The sequence below is a fragment of the Salmo salar genome, chromosome ssa01 (assembly GCF_905237065.1).
Source record: "Salmo salar chromosome ssa01, Ssal_v3.1, whole genome shotgun sequence".
Taxonomy (NCBI): domain Eukaryota; kingdom Metazoa; phylum Chordata; class Actinopteri; order Salmoniformes; family Salmonidae; genus Salmo; species Salmo salar.
In genome coordinates, this window is record NC_059442.1 from 148,129,025 (window position 1) to 148,151,794 (window position 22,770).

At 40.4% G+C, this 22,770-nt stretch overlaps 1 protein-coding gene across 7 annotated transcripts in view; it reads left to right on the plus strand.

Moving 5' to 3' along the window:
- Positions 1-22,770, plus strand: part of mast4 (microtubule associated serine/threonine kinase family member 4) — a 168,643-nt gene that overhangs the window by 69,466 nt on the left and 76,407 nt on the right. For all 7 annotated transcript variants that reach the window (XM_014137200.2, XM_014137202.2, XM_014137205.2 and 4 more), the window contains one exon: positions 19,060-19,091. In XM_014137200.2, the coding sequence (XP_013992675.1) occupies positions 19,060-19,091 (32 nt within the window). The remainder of the gene's footprint in view (positions 1-19,059; positions 19,092-22,770) is intronic.

Sequence of the window (22,770 nt, forward strand, 5' to 3'; positions counted from 1 at the left end):
TTTTCTTTATTTTACTATTTTATACATCGTAGAATAATAGTGAAGACCTCAAAACTATGAAATAACACATATAGAATCATGTAGTAACCAAAAAAGTGTTAAACAAATCAAGTAGCCACCCTTTGACTTGACAGCTTTGCATACTCTTGGCATTCCCCACACAATAACCCATAATGACAAAGCGAAAACAGGTTTTTAGACATTTTTGCAAATTTTATAAAACTAAAAAACAGATTCAGTAGTATTTCAGACCCTTTGCTATGAGACTTGAAATTGAGCTCTGATTTAACCTGTTTCCATTGATCATCCTTGAGATGTTTCTACAACTTGGTTGGAGTCCACCTTTTGTAAATTGTGTTGATTGGACATGATTTGGTCCCATACTTGACAGTGCATGTCAGAGCAAAAACCAAGCCATGAGGCCGAAGGAATTGTCCGTAGAGCTCCGAGACAGGATTGTGTCAAGGCACAGATCTGGGGAAAGGTACCAAAACATTTCTGCAGCATTGAAGGTCCCCAGGAACACTGGCTTCCATTATTCTTAAATGGAAGTCTCTTCCTAGAGCTGGCCCCCTGGCCAAACCAAGCAATCAGGGGAGAAGGGCCTTGGTCAGGGTGGTGACCAGAGAGAATGTGATCAGTTTATTCCATTGAAGTCTGGATAACTGCAGTTTTCAAAGTCATGGCCAATTGTCTCGCCCAGAGTGAAGGTGATTTAAGAGCAATTGGGATGTAATACTGCTTAAAGCCTGATTCTACAGTAATTGTTAGCAATTTCAGGTCATTTAGGCAAAAGTGACACAATGCCCTCAGATTAAAAAGACTCTTATACCTGCTGCCAAGTTTTAGGTAAGTTTGAATTTATACAGTAGGAAAGGCTTTAAGAATATATTTGTGGAATTTTCGATTATGGGGAAAGGATGAGGAATATGTCTGTGGATTTGAGTTTTTGCAACAAAAAACCCCACTGCATTTCAGTCGTTGTTTCGCTGTCATCGAATCCCCTTGTGTGAATCCCTTCACATACAGTGCCCTCCTGAATTATTGGCACCCTGGGTAAATATGAACAAAAAGGCTATGTAAAATGTATAGTTTCAGCTTGATCTTACACTGGAAATAGCATATGAATCTAACATTTGAGTTAAAATTGTTCAACCCAAAAAAAAATTTTTATTCAAAAACATGCATGTCACAATTATTGGCACCCTTGCATTTAGTACTTTGTGCAGCCTCTCTTTGCCAAGATAACAGCTCTGAGTCATCTCCTATCAAGTTTGATGGGGTGGGACAACACATAGGAAGGGATTTGAGACCATTCATCCACACAGAAACTCTCCAGATCCTTCAGAGTCCTCGCTTGTGGACTCTCCTCTTCAGCTCACCCCACAGGTTTTCCAACAGGGTTTAGGTCGGGGGACTGGGATGGTCATTGCAAAAGCTTGATTCTATGGCCATTGAACCATTTTCGTGTGGGTTTGGAGATATGCTTTGGATCGTTGTCATGCTGGAATACCCAATGATGACTCAGTTTTAGCCTTCTGGCAAAGGCATTATAGAATAATAGTGACAATATCAAAACTATGAAATAACACACATGGAATCATGTAGTAACCAAAAACGTGTTATACAAATCAAAATTCAAATTTATATTTGAGATTCTTCAAAGAAGCCACCCTTTGCCTTGATGACAGCTTTGCACACTCTTGGCATTCTCTCAACCAGCTTCATGAGGAATGCTTTTCCAGCAGTCTTGAAGGAGTTCCCACATATGCATATCCCTGTGGCTCAGTTGGTAGAGCATGGTGTTTGCAACGCCAGCATGGTGTGTGCAACGCCAGGGTTGTGGGTTCGATTCCCACGGGGGGCCAGTACAAAAAAATAAAAAAAATAATGCATGAAATGAAATGTATGCATTCACTACTGTAAGTCGCTCTGGATAAGAGCGTCTGATAAATGACTAAAATGTAAATGTAAATATGCTGAGCATTTGTTGGCTGCTTTTCCTTCACTCTGCGGTCCAACTCATCCCAAACCATCTCAATTGGGTGATTTTGGAGGCCAGGTCATCTGATGCAGCACTCCATCACTCTCCTTCTTGGTGAAATAGCCCTTACATAGCCTGGAGGTGTGTTGGGTCATTGTCCTGTTGAAAAACCAATGATAATCTCACTAAGCGCAAACCAGATGGGATGGCATATCGCTGCAGAATGCTGTGGTAGCCATGCTGGTTAAGTGTGCCTTGAATTCTAAATAAATCAGTCTCACCAGCAAAGCACCATCACACCACCACCTCCATGCTTCACAGTGTGAGCCACACATGCGGAGATCATCCGTTCACCTACACACAATGACACAGCGGTTGGAACCAAAAATCTCACATTTGGACTCATCAGACCAAAGGACAGATTTCCACCGGTCTAATGTCCATTGCTTTTGTTTCTTGGCCCACCAAGTCTATTCTTCTTATTGGTGTCTTTTAGTAGTGGTTTCTTTGCAGCCTGATTCACGCGGTCTCCTCTGAACAGTTGATGTGTCTTACTTGACCTCTGTGAAGCATTTATTTGGGCTGCAATATCTGAGGTGGTTAACTCTAATGAACTCACCCTCTGCAGTAGCGGTAACTCTAGGTCTTCCTTTCCTGTGGTGGTCCTCATGAGAGCCAGTTTCATCATAGTGCTTGGTGGTTTTTGCGACTGCACTTGAAGAAACTTTCAAAGTCCTTGAAATGTTCCGTATTGACTGACCTTCATGTCTTAAAGTAATGATGGACTGTTTCTTTGAGCTGTTCTTGCCATAATATGAACTTGGTGTTTTACCAAATCGGGCTATCTTCTGTATACCACCCCTACCTTGTCACAGCACAACTTATTGGCTCAAACGCATTAAGAAGGAAAGAAATTCCATAAATTAACTTTTAACAAGGAACACCTGTTAATTGAAATGCATTCTAGGTGACTACATCACGCCAAGAGTGTGCAAAGCTGTCTTCAAGAAAAAGGGTGGCTACTTTGAAGAATCTCAAATAAAAAATATTTTGAGTTGTTTAACCCTTTTTTGGTTTCTACATGATTCCATATGTGTTATTTCATATTTTGTCTTCACTATTATTCTACAATGTAGTTAATAGTAAAAAAAATTATAAAGAAAAACCCTTCAATGAGTAAGGGTGTCCAATCTATTGACATCATTTAGATTTTGTTCACAATAATTTCTAGGGGTGCCAATAATTGTGACACGCATGTTAGATTCATATGATATTTTGAGTGTAAGACCGAGCTCATAAACAACAATAAAATTTTTCCACAGCCTTTTTTGTTAATATTTATGTAGGGTACCAATAATTCATGAGGATACTGTACATTGTCCAGTACAGGTGTCCTATTCAGATGTCTTAGCCCACTGTGCGAAGGTTTTCCTCTTTACCTTGTTCTCTCTCTTTGCCCTAAGAAGCTCTGCAGTCAGACTACGAAGTGAATATAATAACAGTAGGACCTTGTTGCATATTTACCCCCGCCAAGCCGCACCACATCTTGACACAATGCTCGCTTAACACGGAAGCCAGCCGCACCAATGTGTCGGAGGAAACACTGTACACCTGGCTACCGTGTCAGCGTGCACTGCCCCGGCCCACCACAGGAGTCGCTAGAGCGCAATGGGACAAGGACAACCCTACTGGCCAAACCCTCCCTTCATCCAGACGATGCTGGGCCAATTGTGCGCCGCCTCATGGGTCCCCCCGGTCACGGCCGGCTGTAACACAGCCCGGTATTGAACCCAGATCTGTTGTGACGCTGCTAGCACTGAGATGCAGTGCCTTAGACCGCTGCACCACTCGGGAGGCCTTTGAGTTGTTCATTTTCTAATTTTTTCTAATTACAGTTGTAGGACCAGGCATGGTGAGTCTCTAGAGTTTTAGCTGTATTTGTTTGTTTCATTTAGCTCCTTTTTCACATGTAATCTTAATAAGAACGAATGGGGACAGGGCATTTCTGATGAGGGCATTTCTCTCATGTAATTGCTTTTTTGATTGAAGGTAATTAATTGTTTTTTGCATGTTACCGAATGCGTTCTGTTTATTTCCTATGCCATTGTAAATGTTTTGTAGTTATAAAAAAAATCTAACATCTCTTGGTAATAGTAAGTTTGCATAATGTTAAGTGGCCTTGATAAGTTTTTGCTTGGTCAAATCAAACCAATTTTTCTCTTCCTCAATCATATTGCAAGGATCCGTTCTCAGGTCATTCCCAGAAAATAAGTGTTACCAGTAGTTATATTATACTATAGATTTAGTATTGTGTGTCACTAACCAGGTTTCCATTCATGTTTTTATGCGCGTAAAAATAAATGTCATGACAGGCCTGATGGAAACAGCAAATGTTGAATACGCTAGATAAGGTCATCTTTTTGTCGGTAAAATGAACTATGTGAGGGAAGGCAGTGGAAATGTTGATATAATATCCATCATATGGAAGTAAACTTGGAGACACGTGATGACATGCTGTGTGGTCCTCCCACTACAACGTCACTGGTGAAAGTGGAAGGTGATGAGCTTTGACAAATAAAAATAATCTTTCTATTTTGTCCATTATAATCTCATGTAGGATGTACCTGCACTGTGTCGGCGAGCTGTTGGCTAGAACACACGTGCCAATACCAGTGGGCACATTCACAATATAACGCAACATTTTCTGTGACAAAAACATCAGCGGAGTTGAAAATGCGATGGAAACTATTTGACATGGGAATTTAAATGCAGAAGTTATGTGCTCTGTGTCGTCATGCACAGACGTATCAGCAATAGGTCAATTTGATGGAAACTCATCTCTGGTGGGAAAATGCTAGTATTTTATTTATGCAGATTTTGGAATATTCACGTAAATCTCTCACCAATTGGATGGAAACCTAGCTATAGCAACTCCGACGTGTTGCCTTGGGCTTGTCTAGCACTTTCCTGTACAGGAGTAGCCTACGGCACAATCTGTCCTATCTCAATTTCATATTGCTTTCTCAGAGTGTCCGACTGCCTCAGTCTGTGCATGGCTATCTGGGGAAATGGCATTTGAGACTGGACTAATCTTCTCGTAGCAGGTTATCTGATCATGTCCGTGTATTTGTATTCACAGCGTGACATTTGCTCTCACAATCGGCTTGTACTAGGTGCACTGGTAATCCACTAGTGTGAGACTGAGTATTCCTGCTGGCCAGCCAACCTCTCTTTATTTCATCCACGCTGTCGGGTGAATTGCACTTTGCATGTATTATCAGTTGCGTGTTGATTGGATATGAGTAGAATTAACCGTGCATGAATAGCTAGTGTTTTGAGTTGGGGTAGAGTTTGGTTTGATGCTGAGGATGATTAAGTGTCCTTTTAAATGGACACACATGGATGTTCTTGGGAAAATATTGTATAATGACTGAAATGGGGTGTGCTGCTACTCAGGCAGAATGACAGAATCAGACCTTGTCTATTACTGTATGTGTCAGTTTCCTTAGAATGAAAATGACTTGAAGTTGCTGGGTGTCAGGGCTCAGGTGACAGTCAGTTTCCTTAGAATGAAAATGACTTGAAGTTGCTGGGTGTCAGGGCTCAGGTGACAGTCAGTTTCCTTAGAATTAAAATGACTTGAAGTTGCTGGGTGTCAGGGCTCAGGTGACAGTCAGTTTCCTTAGAATTAAAATGACTTGAAGTTGCTGGGTGTCAGGGCTCAGGTGACAGTCAGTTTCCTTAGAATTAAAATGACTTGAAGTTGCTGGGTGTCAGGGCTCAGGTGACAGTCAGTTTCCTTAGAATTAAAATGACTTGAAGTTGCTGGGTGTCAGGGCTCAGGTGACAGTCCAGTTGCCTAGGTTTTCCTTTGTGTTGAGCCAGGACACTGCTAGTGTTTAAACACTGGGCAGGAAACTTAGTTTTCATTTTTTTATCCTTTGAACACATCCAGTAAAATATGTTGTTATTGATACCACACCGTTCAAAGTGTTAAATACCATCTTATATCCATTCTGCCAACATATTTTCTACTAGCAATATATAGTAGCCTATATTTTCACATGCAATTTGAACTAACAACTTGCTTGGCGAATGAGATGCGCTCATCCATCTGCTTTGTTTGAGATGCAGAGCAGGAGAGGTTCAAGAGCAGAACATATACCAAGTCTAGCTGAGAGGTTAAACCTAGATCTTTTCCTGTCCTGATGAATGAAACCTCATCACACTGGACACTGGTGGAGCACCCAATTGATACATTTATGACAGACTGCATCCCCCTTATCAGGCAAAGTGCTATAGATGTCAACAAACAGGTCAGTGAAATATCCCACAGTAAGTGTGTGAGCTTTGCCATCAAGATCGGCTCTGTCTCCATAAATAACACAGGAGTTGATCCCTGTCTGAGTGAGTGGAGCATATTGGAGAACAGTTTATTATTTCATGGGCTACCAGTGGTGATGGGGCTGACTGCTTTATCTCTGAGCTAAGGCCTATGCATTGGTTCTGGGAGCTAACATGGGGTTTTAGGTCTCAGGAAGGGGTTTTCACCAAACTAGTTCAGCTTCATATGCAATCCTGGCCTTTTTAGCAAGCAAGTCAGTTGAAGTATATCATGTAATTTTGTCCTGGTGCCTTCTAGCTTTGTTTCTGAAAAGATGAGTGTACCTGAAAGTGTTAATAGTTAATAATATCCTTTGTTATGACACTTTAAACTCCTATAAAAAAACATATATTCCTTAATTTAAGAGATTCATTGTTCCCTCATCTAAGTGTGACAAAGAGGATCTTCAAAATTGTGAGCCAATCTCTCATCTCACTCAGATCAATGAGAGATTTCAGATATGTATGAAAAACGGTGGGGCGAAATGATTAACATGGATAGGATATCACAGTTCCTTTTGAACATGATGCCTTCTTTCTTGTCAGTGGAAATATCAGACGCTGGAATCACTAGTGTTTTACTCACGGTATTTACTCATCTTAACCAAAGAGATCCCTGACAGGCTGTCTGGGAGCAGACTCATCAATCAAACGTCAGGTTATATTCTACACCCACACAGAAAGCCTTTGAATCCTTCTATAATTATTCACAACATTAATTATGTGTGTGTTGGTATAACCACATTGCTTATACTGAGTAATGGTGGGTCTGACAGCTGAGTGAAACCCCCCCCCCCCAAAACACTCCAGCTGAGATGTCTACACACTGGCACCCCAGGGAACTCCCGCACATCGTTTTGATGTCAGCTGTCTCGTCTGTACCCCCAAAATGTCCCGTTTTCAATCCTCTCCCACAAAAACTCTCAGGGTTCTTTTTTGTCATTGTTTGCTGACGAGATTAACTTTTAGAGTTGTGTTCTTTTAGTGTTGTGCTGTGAAATACTTGGCACATAGGTACAGATTGTGTGAGACACACTGTCATAGTGTAGTTATATTTGGATTGACGACATGTCACACTACCTCGCTGTCAAGAATCTAGTGGTCGAGACATATCTCATTGTGTATAATACATTATGTTGTGATCATAATGCATCATGAGACTTGTTATAAGCATGTACAATACCTTAATGTCCAGTAGCTTAGATTTCTTGTCATGAAATTTCAACTGTTAATACTTTCTACCTATGTTATACAAGGTCATAAGAACTGGTGGTTGTTGGGAAAAAACAAACCCTTGAGGCTGTGGCACTTGTCTTTTAGTGACGTCCCTTCAACCCAGTCATACAACCCCATTATCTGTGTTTAAGGAACTGGGCGTTCTCCTCTTAGTATCCTGCAAGTCAGCAGTTTACCAAGGCCAAGAAAGTGCACTTTTGATCTTGAGATGAGCGAGAAAATCTAAGGGAATTATTAATAAAGCATCACAAGAAGGTTTTTAAAGAGTCACTGCCTGCTTTGATGTCAAGTCTTGCAGTTGACGAGGTTCCCGCCAGAGGTTCCCGCCAGAGGTTCCCGCCAGAGGTTCCCGCCAGAGGTTCCCGCCAGAGGTTCCCGCCAGAGGTTCCCGCCAGAGGTTCCCGCCAGAGGTTCCCGCCAGAGGTTCCCGCCAGAGGTTCCCGCCAGAGGTTCCCGCCAGAGGTCATCCAGTGACATTGGGCCCTGCGGAGTATTCAACCATCTGAAGTCATCCCTGTTAACGTCAGTTGTGAATGGATTTTTCAATACAGCACTTGAATGTACTTTCATGAGATTGTTTTGCGGCACGCTTCTGACCGTTTCAGGAGGGAGGTCGTTGATAAAAGCGTTGTCTTAGTCTCTCTGAAGTCTTCTGTCAATACATCAGAGGATTTTTTTATTTAACTAGGCAAGTCAGTTAAGAACATTCTTATTTACAATGACGGCCTAGGAACAGTGGGCTAACTGCTTTGTTCGGGGCAGAATGACAGATTTTTACCTTGTCAGCTCGGGGATTCAATCTAGCAACCTTTCGGTTACTAGTCCAATGCTCTAACCCCTAGGCTATCTGCCGCCCCAGTGTATAGGATCCTCCTATACACTGCCTGTTAGCAACCACTTCTTGTTTTTGGCAGTATTTGCTAAGGTATGAGGACATAGGTTAGTCAAACATGAACTCATCTGTTTTCCTTTTCACTTTGACTAGATTGGCCATATTTTAGCATCATTACTTTTACTCTATGGCAGCTGGAAATGGCAACATGAACACAAATGACCATGTTCGTCATCAAAACGCTGCTCTTACTTGAGCTAGAAGCAGTTTTATATTGAGAATAAAGTTATGACCATAAAATTCTTCAGAAGCTAGACTGAACGTGGTACAGTGTAGTCCATTATAGAGAAAATAATAGTTCCTGTTAACCCTTTACACCTGTGGGAATTGGCATTAATGGATAGGGCTAAATTGAAATGTTTCTTACAGAAGAAATATGAAATGCATAAGCCTGGTAGCAATTGAAAGGGAACAGTTTGGAGATGATGGGAAAATTATTACACCACATTTGAGGACACAACAGTTCATCTGACACAAGGCTGAATCCAAACATTACACTGATTTTATGTGCATTTTACATTTACTGTACTTTACGCCACATTTGTTGATAATGAATTTGAAAATACTCTGGATACATTCAGTAACATGATAAGCATATTCCTGGAAAATGTGTGTTAGGTGCAACATAAGACAAACAAATGACAAGGGTCTGAGTGAGAGGACTAACTGGTGTCTCCCAAGTGGCCACACACCTCTCAAGTGTGGACAGTAATTTCAAAGCACTTTATGACTTAATGAAGAGTCTTAAGCTATAAGGTGCTTTTTTGAAGAATCCTAGCTGTGCCGTTGAGGAACTAGAGCATGCACATTTGCAGAGTGGTGTTCCAAACAAAACTGCAATCACACAATTATTGTTGCTTACGTAATTCAAAAACAACCCATTTATAAATCGCAACCTGGGTCAGGTGGGAATCATTTGAAAGCTTGTTCTATTGCCAACATGACTAGCTAAATTATGAAGAAGGATCTTAATGTTAGGCTTTCACAAGGCAATTCAGAGAAACAGATTAATTTTGTAATCATAGAAAGGAGTAGAGTGCATTAAGGTGCGTGTTCGGCGACAAATTTTCTTCACAATAAACAAACGAGCTCATTCTGTTCAGAACAACCTAGAGTATGACAACATTTCATATTGTAACTGTACATTAAACATAGTGATCATAAATGTTGACGCTGTATACGACATAAGTTTTATGATATGGAAATGTGATATGCATATTTGGACTCACTGGTGTTTTTGTTGCTTGTATGACATCAAAAGCAGTATTTATTATAATACTTAATCTTTCAAAATACATAGTCCTCTTAATTTACATTTCCCTCACTCAGACAACAAAACATTTGCAAAAGTTGCCCAATGAGAGGGAGGGATGGGGCAACGCGTGCTGTGCTCAAGTTCAGAATGGCTGTCAGTCAAAACCCATAGAGAGCTGTGAAGTACAGAGCCAGCAAACCAGACCAGGGTTTGAGAAGTCAATGAGAGAATTCAAAAAACTATTCCTTAGTTGTTCATTTTCTCGAACTCTAAAGACCTAACCCAGATTCGAGCCAATGTCTTAAATAGCTGAATATGTTATTACTCCAACCTCATGAAAGTGATAAACTGATATGTTGTCATTGTCGTCAAAAGCAACTTTATATCAAAGTATCACGTTATATTTGACGGACCTGCACATGCGCAGTTCGGCGCGAGATGGCCGTTTGAACCGATGACGTGCAACTGCACACGAGCTTACCTAGCCAACGGCGCCAACAAGTGTGATCGGGGATTTCTATTGGAGAAACCGTTTCTACATATCTTTATACCTAACCATCTTTGAGTACGTTTTGCAAGACCCTAGGATTCGGGTTACATATCCACAACCATTGGAGGCTTGGGAGTCCCGCCTTAACACTTCTCACTGTTTGGGCTCTGTCAACTTCTGGGGAAGCATTGGAATGATGATTCTCCCGCATCGAGTCCCATTGTTCTTAGACAAACACAAATGGTTTTATCGAATTTAATAAAAATAAAACAACTATTTGTAGATGTGAACCAAAACCACTTTGTGTTCGCAGATGGACAAACTTTATATTAGATGAAAGCTAAGATCGTAGCGAATTCGTAGAGTAGCTAGCCAACTCTCTGCTACATTAACGTGGGGAGGGAGAGAAGTATGAATGAAGGCTGTGCACCAGGAAATGAGGCGGACCACTAATAACTATATCAAAACAAATGATTAGAGTAATAAGGCAGCTGAAATCTTATAGCATGTCAAATGTACATTTGGTTGTGAGTATAACTGTATATTACCCCCATTCGTTATGAATAGGTTGTTCATAGCATGACATTTTAAAAATGAAATTGACAATTTTTCATAGGATTTACTATGTTAGTTCACACTAGTACAAAAGTGCATACAACTCTTAGATAAATTATGAATATAGCAGTATATGGCATTACTAGGTACTGTTCATCGCCCTCTCATGAAAATATGTTATATACAGCCATACACTTAACATTAACATCGAACAGGTGGCTCGACTCTCTTCACAGCTTGTTTTATTTTTAGTAAGCCTATTGGCACAAGTAAAACAGCTCCTCACTTGTGCTTTCTGAAGACTAAACCCAAAACTCAGTTTGTCAAGTAGATTCACTGTATGTATGTGATATGACTTTTCTGCAGATTATGTCTGTGGAAGGTTTTGTTTGACTGATACAGTAAGAGATGTGTTTATTCAGTAACAAACATCCTCTTTTGAAGTCTGTTTTTCTCAGTGAGAGATGGAGGAAGCAAGAGTTAAAAACAACTATGAACTGAAAAGAGTTCTTATGCGTTCAGTCAACAGTCTCTGCAGCCTGCACAGCATGATAGCTGGCTATTTGACCCTACCAGGAGCTGAGAAAGTCTGTAGAAAATGGATTGGCAACAGCTTTCTCTTGAATTGCTCATTCTATGATATTCTGTAGACATAGCTGAGAGGCATTGGAATAATCATGGATAATGTTCATGATTATTAATCATGTAAATCTAGCAATTTGTTAATATCTTAATGTTTAAATATTTCAGTCCAAATAGTTTTCAGCTAGTGATTAGCATTAGGAATGTAGCGGTGGATAAGAACTTGTGGCATTGTACATCTAGCTGCCATATTCCACTGTCATACCATCTAGACATGACAAGATTTCCAATAAGGTTTTAGCTTTGACTTCGTCTACTCTTTGTCCTTCAGCAAGTGACCATTCATAGACTGACCATACCACCCTGCATCCCTCTGCTGGCTTGTCTCAGCAGTTAAATAAGGTTGGCTCTTGGTCAATCCTTGGATGGGAGACCAGGTGCAGCTGTAGGCTCTGGGTCCATCTATTGTCAATATCTGCGCCAGCCTCATCCTACCCTTATCCCAGTCTCTTCAGTGAAGTCTCTCCCCAGACTCTCCACCCCCGCCTTGTCATTACTCTGTAGATGAGAGCGCAATAGAGGCACCGCGTGACCCTAGTCTCTCTGACAGACCCCCCGCCACGAACCTAAACGTCATAGGTCATCCAATCTGACCCCAGACACAGCAGGAGCTTAACCAATCACAGGGCAACACCCGAGTCATTAATCCTCCCTCCTTTATGACATCAGTAAGAGGGATGGGAGAAGGGCAACTTCTGCATCATACTGTGCTCTCACATTAGCTACAGAAACACCTAGCCATAACTTTCAACAATGTTGGATGAGAGGAATGCTGAAAAAAACGATGGATTAAAATGAGGTCAGTCATTGAACTGCAGTCCAATATCACAACACATTATATTAAGCGAGCGTCACAGTAAACCACTTGGTTAGGATAGTGGATGTTTTGAATACATCTTTCATCCCTTTGGAGACTGTTGATCCTTTGTTTTACCATTCATGCTTAACAATGATGGTTCACTCTTCATTCTGTTTAAGGTCATGTTTTGGATCAAGTTTTTCTTCCCTTTGGAGAATATTGATAGTTTTTCTTACTCATTCAAGCTCAACTTTGAGGGTCCATTTTGAATGACTGTTTTGTCTAGGACTTCTGGGTGGTATTATGATATCACCCATAGAGGTCGACCGATTATGGTTTTTCAACGCCGATACCGAATATTGGCCGACCAAAAAAAGCCGCTGCCGATTAATCGGCCGATTTATTATTGATTTTTAAATATATATATATATATATATATATATATATACACACACACACACACACACAGCTCTGAAGTGACAATTATACTGAAGAGTCTGCTTAGGAGACAAATACTCAACTGTTTGAATAATAAAAATAGAGTTTAAGTTACCTGTGATGAATGCTGAAAACAAAAACTGTAATTTCTATATGCAGGAAATCCTATTTTAATAATGGGCATGGTAAGAATTGACTACCAAAGTGCGAGTCATAATTCCCATGACACCTTCTAGCAAAATCTGAAAAGCGGTTCCTTCATTTATTCCATAGGATATTTTTAGATTAACTTAAAATAAGGTCTGTGTTTGGTTTAGGCTTACACCACCTTGCCAATTTTATAATTGTGTAGATATCCATAGGATATAACTCTGATCAATATAAGCGAAGATAAAACAATTTGTAGAGTGGATTTATGAAAATATGTTGACAAATGTTATCTAGTGAGATTTACACGGGTATCAAAACGCCGAGGCGGTTTAAGCACAAAACGCAGACCTTATTTGAAGTAGATCAAGACATTCTCTATGGAAGACATGAACGGTAAAATAACGAAGGAACCCCTTTCAAGTTCAGCCGTAAGTTATTACAGGAATTATGACGCGTCGACTATTTCTCTCTAAACCATATACCTTTGACTATTACGAGCCTGCTGCTGCCTACCACCGCTCAGACTGCTCTATCAATATAAGAGACTTAACTATAATATAATAAACCTTAGGTCATTAATATGGTCAAATCCGGAAACTATCGTCTCAAAAACATTCTTCTTTCAGTGACATACGGAACCGTTCCGTATTTTATCTAATGGGTGGCATCCATAAGTCTAAATATTCCTGTTACATCGCACAACCTACAATGTTATTTCATAGTTCTGTAAAATTCTGGCAAATTAGTTCGCAACAAGCCAGATTCTGTATGCCCTGATTCTGCGTGCAACGAACGCAAGAGAACTGACACAATTTCACCTGGTTAATATTGCCTGCTAACCTGGATTTCTTTTAGCTAAATATGCAGGTTTAAAAATATATACTTATGTGTATTGATTTTAAGAAAGGCATTGATGTTTATGGTTAGGTACAGTTGTGCAACGATTGTGCTTTTTTTTCCGCAAATGCGCTTTTGTTAAATCATCCCCGTTTGGCGAAGTCTGCTGTCTTTGTTAGGAAGAAATAGTCTTCACAGTTCGCAACGAGCCAGGCGGCCCAAACTGCTGCAGATACCCTGACTCTGTTTGCAAGAGAAGTGACACATTTTCCCTAGTTAAAGAAATTCATGTTAGCAGGCAATATTAACTAAATATGCAGGTTTAAAAATATATATACTTGTGTATTGATTTTAGGAAAGACATTGATGTTTATGGTTAGGTACACGTCGGAGCAAAGACAGTCCTTTTTTGCGAATGCACACCACATTGATTATATGCAAAGCAGGACAGGCTAGATAAACTAGTAATATCATCAACCATGTGTAGTTAACTAGTGTTTTGATTGATTGTTTTTTATAAGATAAGTTTAATGCTAGCTAGCAACTTACCGTGGCAATGTAAAGCAGGTGGTTAGAGCGTTGGGCTAGTTAACGTAAGGTTGCATCCCCAAGCTGACAAGGTAAAAATCTGTCTTTCTGCCCCTGAACAAGGCAGTTAACCCACCGTTCCTAGGCCCTCATTGAAAATAAGAATGTGTTCTTTAACTGACTTGCCTAGTTAAATAAAGGTCAAAAATAAAAAAAAATCGGCAAATCGGTGGCCAAAAATACCGATTGTTATGAAAACTTGAAATCGGCCCTAATTAATCTGCCATTCCGATTAATCGGTCGACCTCTAATCACCCATATTACTATTGTTATGGATCATGTTTTTCTTCTGTTTGGGTAATATAGGCAGTCTTTCTTACCCATTCATGTTTAACTTTGAGGGTTCACTCTTCACACGTTGTTTAGTAGGTTTTGGATCAAGTGTAACTTTCCTTTGATAGTTTTCCATTCTCACTCATGCGTAACATTGAGGGTTCACTTTGAATGTTTCTCACAGTTTCTGTCTATCAGTTTCCGATCAAGTATGTCTTCCCTATGTAAAATATTGACAGTTTGTCTGTACTCATTCATGCTTAACTTTGAGGGTTCACTTTGACTGTTGCTTTCTGCTGTTGCCTAGTATCAGATCAAGTTTTTGTTCCCTATGGACAATATTGATTTCGTTTTTCTTAGCGTGGAAGCTGCAGTCTGACTGCTATTCAGTGTGGTTGTCTGGGTGTTCTGTTATATGAGTACCGTGTCACACCCCGCAGTGATTTCATGCACACTGATGTGTCTTCACACCATATGGTGTAGTCTAGCCTGCATGCTTACAGGGGTGTTTGCTTTCAGAAATAGCACCATTTGCACTGTTTGAGTTTTGCATACTCTGTCTCACAGTATCAGGTGTGACTAAGTAGAATAAACAGGACGTGAGTCTTCAGTTTATTTCTTCAAAGTGTATTTTCAAACACAATCCAGTGAAAAGAATTATGTTTTCTCACACAAACGTCTTTGTCAGTAGACCAACTTCTGTAAGGGATATAGTCATGACTTCAATGTAAAGTATTTTGTGTCACAATTCACAGTAGGCCTAAGTCTACAGTATGTACTTTGAATCTTAAGGGTAATCTCCACAGGTTTTTACCAGGATTTGTCATAGCCGTGTGTGTCAGTGAACCAGCTAGACCGGACAGTAGATGCCCACTGTGATTTGCTATGCTGTAATTGGTTAGAATTCACATTAGCATTAACTCATTCCCTTCTTGTAATTAGCGATGTGAACCGCGGTCATGTTAGCCAATGAAATGGTGTCCTGGGTGCACAGGAGCCAGCACAGGGGGGCAGACATTCAGCACTAATTGATGGCAATGGGGAGACGGGCTTAGTTAATTTTCTGCTGACTAGAAGAACCTTTAAAGACATCTCTTTAAACACTGCTGTCTCATCTCTGACAAAGGGATCTCACACTTACTCTCTATGTATTTCTTGAACCATAGTTATTTTAGGTATTGTTGAGTATGATTGTTTAGTGCAGTGACATATTGCAGAAGGGTTTGGAATGAAACGAGTTACAAATGGAATTGTTTGGGTTTTAGTCCTGTAATTGTCACGTGGGGCTGGGAGATATGGCCTAAAAATCACATCTAGATTTTTTCCAAATTTATGGGCAATTCACGATATATCTATTTTTTTTATGTTTTCTCTAAATATGCATTTTTGTACAATTTAAAGGTCAAATATGCTGCATTTCAAACAGTCAAATAATCTAAGGAATTCAGAGATTGTGAGGTTATACCTAGCATAAGCCTTCCACAAATTAATTAAATTATGAATCAAAACCTGCTTTTTGTTGTTGTTGCAATAGTCACTGATCTTGCAATAGTCACTGATCTTGCAATAGTCACTGATCTTGCTTTCAAGTCTATCTATGAAAATGCCCTTTTTTAACTAGAACCATGCATTATGCACATTTCCTAATAATAATAACAAACTTTTTGTAGCATGCATTAGGATATAGAAAATTAACACCGGTCTCATCAATCGCTCAAGTCCACTTGCTAGTGATTAGCCAGCTAATATATAAGGAACTGCCAACTTGTTTTCATTCTGAGAAATACGGTAGGCCACTTGATTTCAACATCGGAACAAAGTGGACAGGCTAACATGCTTTTCAAACAGTTGGAGACAGACAGGGTGTTTTCATAATTCAACTGTTCAACCTTGTGAACCTTTGCCCCAGTCTGAGGGCCTGAGCGCCCTGGAGCAGGTTTTCATCAATGATCTCTCTGTACTTTGCACCGTTCATCTTTCCCTCAATCCTGACTAGTCTCCCAGTCTCTGCCGTTGAAAAACATCCCCACAGCATGACGCTGCCACAACCATGCGTCACCGTAAGGATGGTGCCAGATTTCCTCCAGACGTGACGCTTTGTGTTCAGGCCAGAGAGCTCAATCTTGGTTTCATCAGACCAGAGAATATTGTTTCTCATGGTCTTGAGTGCCTAAAGGAGACTCCAAGTGAGATGTCATGTGCCTTTTACTGAGGAGTGGCTTCCGTCTGGCTCCTCTACCATAAAGGCCTGATTGGTGGAGTGCTGCAGAAATGGTTGTCCTTCTGGAAGGTTCTCCCATCTCCACAGAGGAATTCTGGAGCTTCGTCAGAGTGACCGTCAGGTTCTTGGTCACCTCCCTGACCAAGGCTCTTCTCCCCCGATTGCTCAGTTTGGCTGGACGGCCAGCTCTAGGAAGAGTCTTGGTGGTTCCAAACTTCTTCCATTTAAGAATGATAGAGGCCACTGTTCTTGGGGACCTTCAATGCTGCAGACATTTTTTGTTAGCCTTTCCCAGATCTTTTCCTCGACACAATCCTGTCTCGGAGCTCTACGGACAATTCCTTCGACCTCATGGCTTGGTTTTTGCTCTGACATGCACTGTCAACTGTGAGACCTTATATAGACAGGTGTCTGCCTTTCCAAATCATGTCCAATCAACATTTAACATTTTAACATTTAAGTCATTTAGCAGACGCTCTTATCCAGAGCGAATTTACCACAGGTGGAATCCAAGTTGTAGAAACATCTCAAGGATGATCAATGGAAACAGGATGCACCTGAGCTCATTTTCAAATATCATGGCAAAGATTCTGAATACTTATATAAATAAGGTTTATTTTTTTATTTTTTTTATACATTTGCAAAATTGTCTGAACCTGTTTTCGCATTGTCATCATGGGGTATTGTGTGTAGATTGAGGAACATTTTATTTAATCCATTTTAGAATAAGACTGCAATGTAACAAAATGTGGAAAAAGTAAAGGGGTCTGAATACATTCCAAATGCACTGTAAATGGGAAGGTGCACACAGCACAGAGGAGTGAAGGTGAGACCAAAAATACAACATGAGAACAAGAGGACATAAACGCTCATGAAAACAAAAAATAACAAAACCTTGATTCTTGCCATACAGGAATTTGGAATGTTGCGCAAAAACATAAATTCTAATTCATTTGATATATCGCCCAGCTCTAGTGGTAGTGGAAATTCTTGTTGTTCCACAGAATCTGGAAGCAATTGAATGGAAATGCCAATCAAGTTGACACCACATACTGTCAGTGCTCTTGAGATTAGTGCAAAAGTGCAAACGTCCTTTTATGTATGTACACCTCAGTGCAGTTCCACAGTCGCAAATCAAATATATTCTGTTCACTTGCTCTGTGTAGTTACAGGCTGGTTTAGTTAGTAAACACATAAACCGCAGCAGTCTCTATCCAGCCATTGACCATATCAGGAAAAGACAGCACCTCTTCACTGTAAATGCTCCCCTCTGCTGGTATATTAATACTATTGCATTTCCCCAAGTGCACACTGCATAGCTTGGTGTGCATTTTTGGGAAACCTCTTAACTTTTATTGCGTTTTCAACACATTGAGGCCTGCTTTTAAAGGTGCAGTATTCAAACTGTGCATAATGATGAACACACTACTTTTATGATATATACCGATGTGAATATTTAAAGGAAATAGAGGCAGTTTTTGTCCAATAAAGGGTATGATTTCTGTGGATTCAACATGGATCTGAATATGTTTACAGGCTATCTCAAATGATGAATGAAACATTCAGGGTAAATATTTACGCAAATGCTTATTATACATTTTTCACATACATTGACGGGTATCCTGAATGCTGGCATGGATCAAAGTGCTTAATCTGCTCGGGTGGCCAGTCAATTAAAGTATTGTTGATCTTTTCCCCGTTGCAGGGACTGCTATGGTACAGTACAAACCCCGGCTGGAGCTTACTGTAGCTTTTGTCATTGTTTTCCTGAGGAAAAAGCTTTGTCTATGCTTGTAATGGTCAAGCAATTAGCCTCTTCTGAGGCACAGTAATTCTGTGATTTGCATATGGCCTCTGACGAGAATGTGAATTGGTTCATTATTAACTTTGTGAACCAGTGCTTTTTATCTCGAGGGACTCAGAAACTGGGTCAGCGTCTGGAGCCAAGAAAGTGAAGTTATGCTTTGGGAGTGGATGAATGGACACTCACAGGGTGGTGTGTCTGCGTGCGTGCGTAGATCATCGCTTTTATTTTAATTTTTTATTGAAATGACTGACAAATAATAATGCACATCCCATTTAAGTGGCAGATGTAGCTAATAAAATAAATGATCTGTTGTCGCTGGAAAGGCTAGTCACACAGTCAGAACTGTCTGTCAATCTATGACCTATATGTAGGTCTGTCAATACAAAAGCATCCATTTAACATCTTAAAGTGTTTTCAGGTTTTATGTCATGCTGTTTAACAAAGATACTGTGTCAACATTTAATATATTTTGTCCTAATCTTTTTTCTCCTTTTTTTTCTCATTTACAGAAGGAGCTGAGTCTTCCAAGGAGAGGAAGTTTGTAAGTTTAAACTGGTTCTTATACATACAACATACAGTATTTTTGTGCAGCTCTTGCAACCTGCATACAGTATGTGTGTTATCCATGGAGCCAAAGAAGGGAATCCTGTTCTTTCAAAAATGACTGACGGGTCAAGAAGTGCATGTTGCCATCTTTTGAGTCCATAGTAAAATGTTTAATTCTCATGCACCTATTGTCTGATACTCTGAAGAAAAAAAATATTCTAGATGTTTAATTTGAACAAGTAAATTAATTAGAATAAAGTCTCAATTAGAAGCAAACCTTTTTTTATTTAAATAGCTAACTAAGCCAACCTCATCGGGCCCTCGAATTAAATTGCATTTGTAGGTACAATATTTGTAACATAACCAACCAGTGCAAAATTGGTTTCAGTACTGTGATATGTTCCCTGCCGTCTATTGGCCTTTGAACTGATCCTAATGAGATGCGTGCATCTCACTGACCCCTAGACCATTACATTGTTGAAAAATCTTAATGGGAAAAAATGACTGAAGTAATCTCCACTGTAGGGTTGATCAATAGTATAGTACATGGTTTATAGACACTAGGGTTTATACACGTTATATACACTATAGCAGGTATTATTATTCCCAAACCCTCAGGGGTACGTGCAATTTATTTGGGGTTATGCCAAATAAAAAGTGTGTATTTATAACATAATTTAAAAAAAATCTTCACATTTTCAAACAGTCCATTTATATTTTCCAATGGGGCTATACATTTGGGTGAGGTTTTTTTCTCGCCTGAGTAGCCTCGTTTCACTGCCAAAAATAAAATGAAACCATCTAGTGTTCAGCAAAATAACACAATGTCAAATACAGGTAGCCTAGTCAAATAATTACCATCCAATCACATTAACTGTTACTCTCTCGCGGGAATTCCACTAACGGTCCGTAAGTACCCAAATGTAGCTGCTGCTCATTCCATTTGCTCGAAAATGTGTAATTGGTTAAAAAAAAAGTAAGACGCATACCAGCTCTACTGGTAGTACTGCTACTACCAGCACTACTACACCTGCACCTGTCGACGACACAAGTTGTTCTGCTGCCACGAGCACATCCAATGCTGCATCAGTAATTCTACATTTGTTAGCCCAGCTAGCGTGGACACTGACAGTTGTGAATATGATGTAGCCGAAGAGCTACTGCCCCCTTACCTGGGAATGCACCGAACAACATCGAAGAGGCTCAAATATGATGAGAGCTACATTGATTTGGGGTTCACTTATATTGGGAGTAGTGCCTTTCCTCAGCCACAGTGTGTTATATGTGCAAAAGTACTATCTCACAACTCGCTGAAACCTTAATTCTTGCACAGACATTTAGAAACAAAACATGGCAGTTTTTGAGTGAGAATTCAAATGACTTTCGAGTACTAAGACATGTATAAAAGCAACGGATACCATTAATAAGAAGGGGCTAGAAGCGTCTTATATGGTGAGCTCCCGAGCCCCATACTATTGTGGAGGACTTCTTCCTGCTGCCGCGGATATGGCTGGGACAATGCTGGGGGAAAAGGCCAAAAAAACTATACAGACAATGACTTCATCAAACAACACTGTTTCACGACGTGGCAGGAGATGTTTTGAAACCATTACTGCTTCGCATACAAGCCAGTGAATTCTATGCGTTAGAGCTGGATGAGTCAACAGACGTGGCGGGCCTGGCACAGCTCCTGGTATATGTTCGCTACGTTTATGGAGGTTCAATTAAGGAAGACATCCTCTTCTGGAAACCAGGACATCATGAGAGGATATTTTTAAGTACTGGACAGCTTTGTGACATCAAATGGACTTTGGTGATCAAGATGTGTTGGTATCTGTACTGATGGCGCAAATGCCATGACAGGGAGACATAGTGGAGTGGTAACGCGCGTGCAAGCAGTTGCTCCCGACGGCACTTGGGTACACTGCAGCATCCACCGAGAAGCTCTTGCTGCCAAGGGAATGCCTGACAGCTTGAAAGACGTTTTGGACACGAGTGAAAATGGTTCATTTTGTTAAAGCAAGGATCCTGAACTCTCGTGTATTTTCTGCATTATGCAATGATATGGGCAGCGACCATGTAACGCTTTTGCAACATACAGAAGTGCGCTGGTTATCAAGGGGCAAAGTATTGACATGTTTTTTTTGATTGAGATTCTAGCTTAAAATGTTCTTTACTGACCATCATTTTCACTTGTTTGACCACTTGCATTGATGACTAGTTTCTCACACGACTGGCATATTTGGCCGATTTTATTTTTGTATTTATTTTTTTTCTCACCAGAATGATCTCAATTTAGGATTACAGGGACTCTCCGCAGCTATATTCAATGTGCGGGACAAAATTGAGGCTATGATTAAGAAGTTGGAGCTCTTTTCTGTCTGCATTAACAAGGACAACACACAGGTCTTTCCATCATTATATGTTTTTTGTGTGCAAATGAACTCAAGCTTCCGGACAATGTCAGATGTGATATAGCAAAGCATCGGAGTGAGCTGGGTGCACAATTACGCCGGTACTTTCCCGAAACGAATGACAGAAACCGGATTTGTTATCCCTTTCATGCCCTGCCTTCAGTCCACTTACCGATATCTGAACAAGAGAGCCTCATCGAAATTGCAACAAGCGGTTCTGTGAAAATTGAATTTAATCAGAAGCCACTGCCAGATTTCTGGATTGGGCTGCGCTCAGAGTTTCTTGCCTTGGCAAATCGCACTGTTAAGACACTGATGCCCTTTGCAACCACATACCTATGTGAGAGTGGATTCTCGGCCCTCACTAGCATGAAAACTAAATACAGGCACAGACTGTGTGTGGGAAAATTATTTTAGACTGACACTCTCTCCAATACAACCCAACATTGCAGAGGTATGTGCATCCTTTCAAGCACACCCTTCTCATTAACCTGTGGTGAGTTATTCACAATTTGATGAGCAAATAAGGTTCAATATGTAAGATGGCTAAATAAAGAGCAAAATTATTGATTATTATTATTTGTACCCTGTTCCTATAAGAGCTCTTTGTCACAACCCGGCTCGTGGGAAGTGACACTCACACTCATTCTTATTTTTAATAAATGTATTGAATAGTGTGTGGGTGTGTGTGTGTGTTTGGCACGCTTACAATGATGGCAAAACACAACATTTGAGAGTGTTGACTCTGGTGCTACAGGGGGTACGCAGCTGGAGGTTGAATGTTTGAAGGGGTACGGGACTATAAAAAGGTTGGGAACCACTGTACTATAGAATAGGGTCGATAGACGCTAGAGATGGTGTCTGTTGGAGGTGATGTTGGAGTTTAATTAATTACTGAAAATATTGTGACCTTTTGGTAGAGAGGCAGGTCGCCAGTCTTAACCACACGATATATGGAGTAGGATGAATCTGCCCCTTAGTGTTTCCTCCCCCTAATGGTTACGGTAAGGAGTCAAGCAGGATAAGCTGATTCTAGATCTGTGCCTGAGGGCAACTTTTACCTAGAGATTGTCCCTGAAAGGGATCCAGATTGGATTAAGTCAGGTGCTACGTCTGCCTGCCTCAGGCCAGGGCAAAGAAACAGCAGGAGCACTATAGGATTACAGGTGAATCGTGTCGACTGTATTTTCAACAGGACCTGATCTGGTTACGAATGCCTATAAAGCCTCAATATAAAGTGGGATTTGAAAACACAAAAAG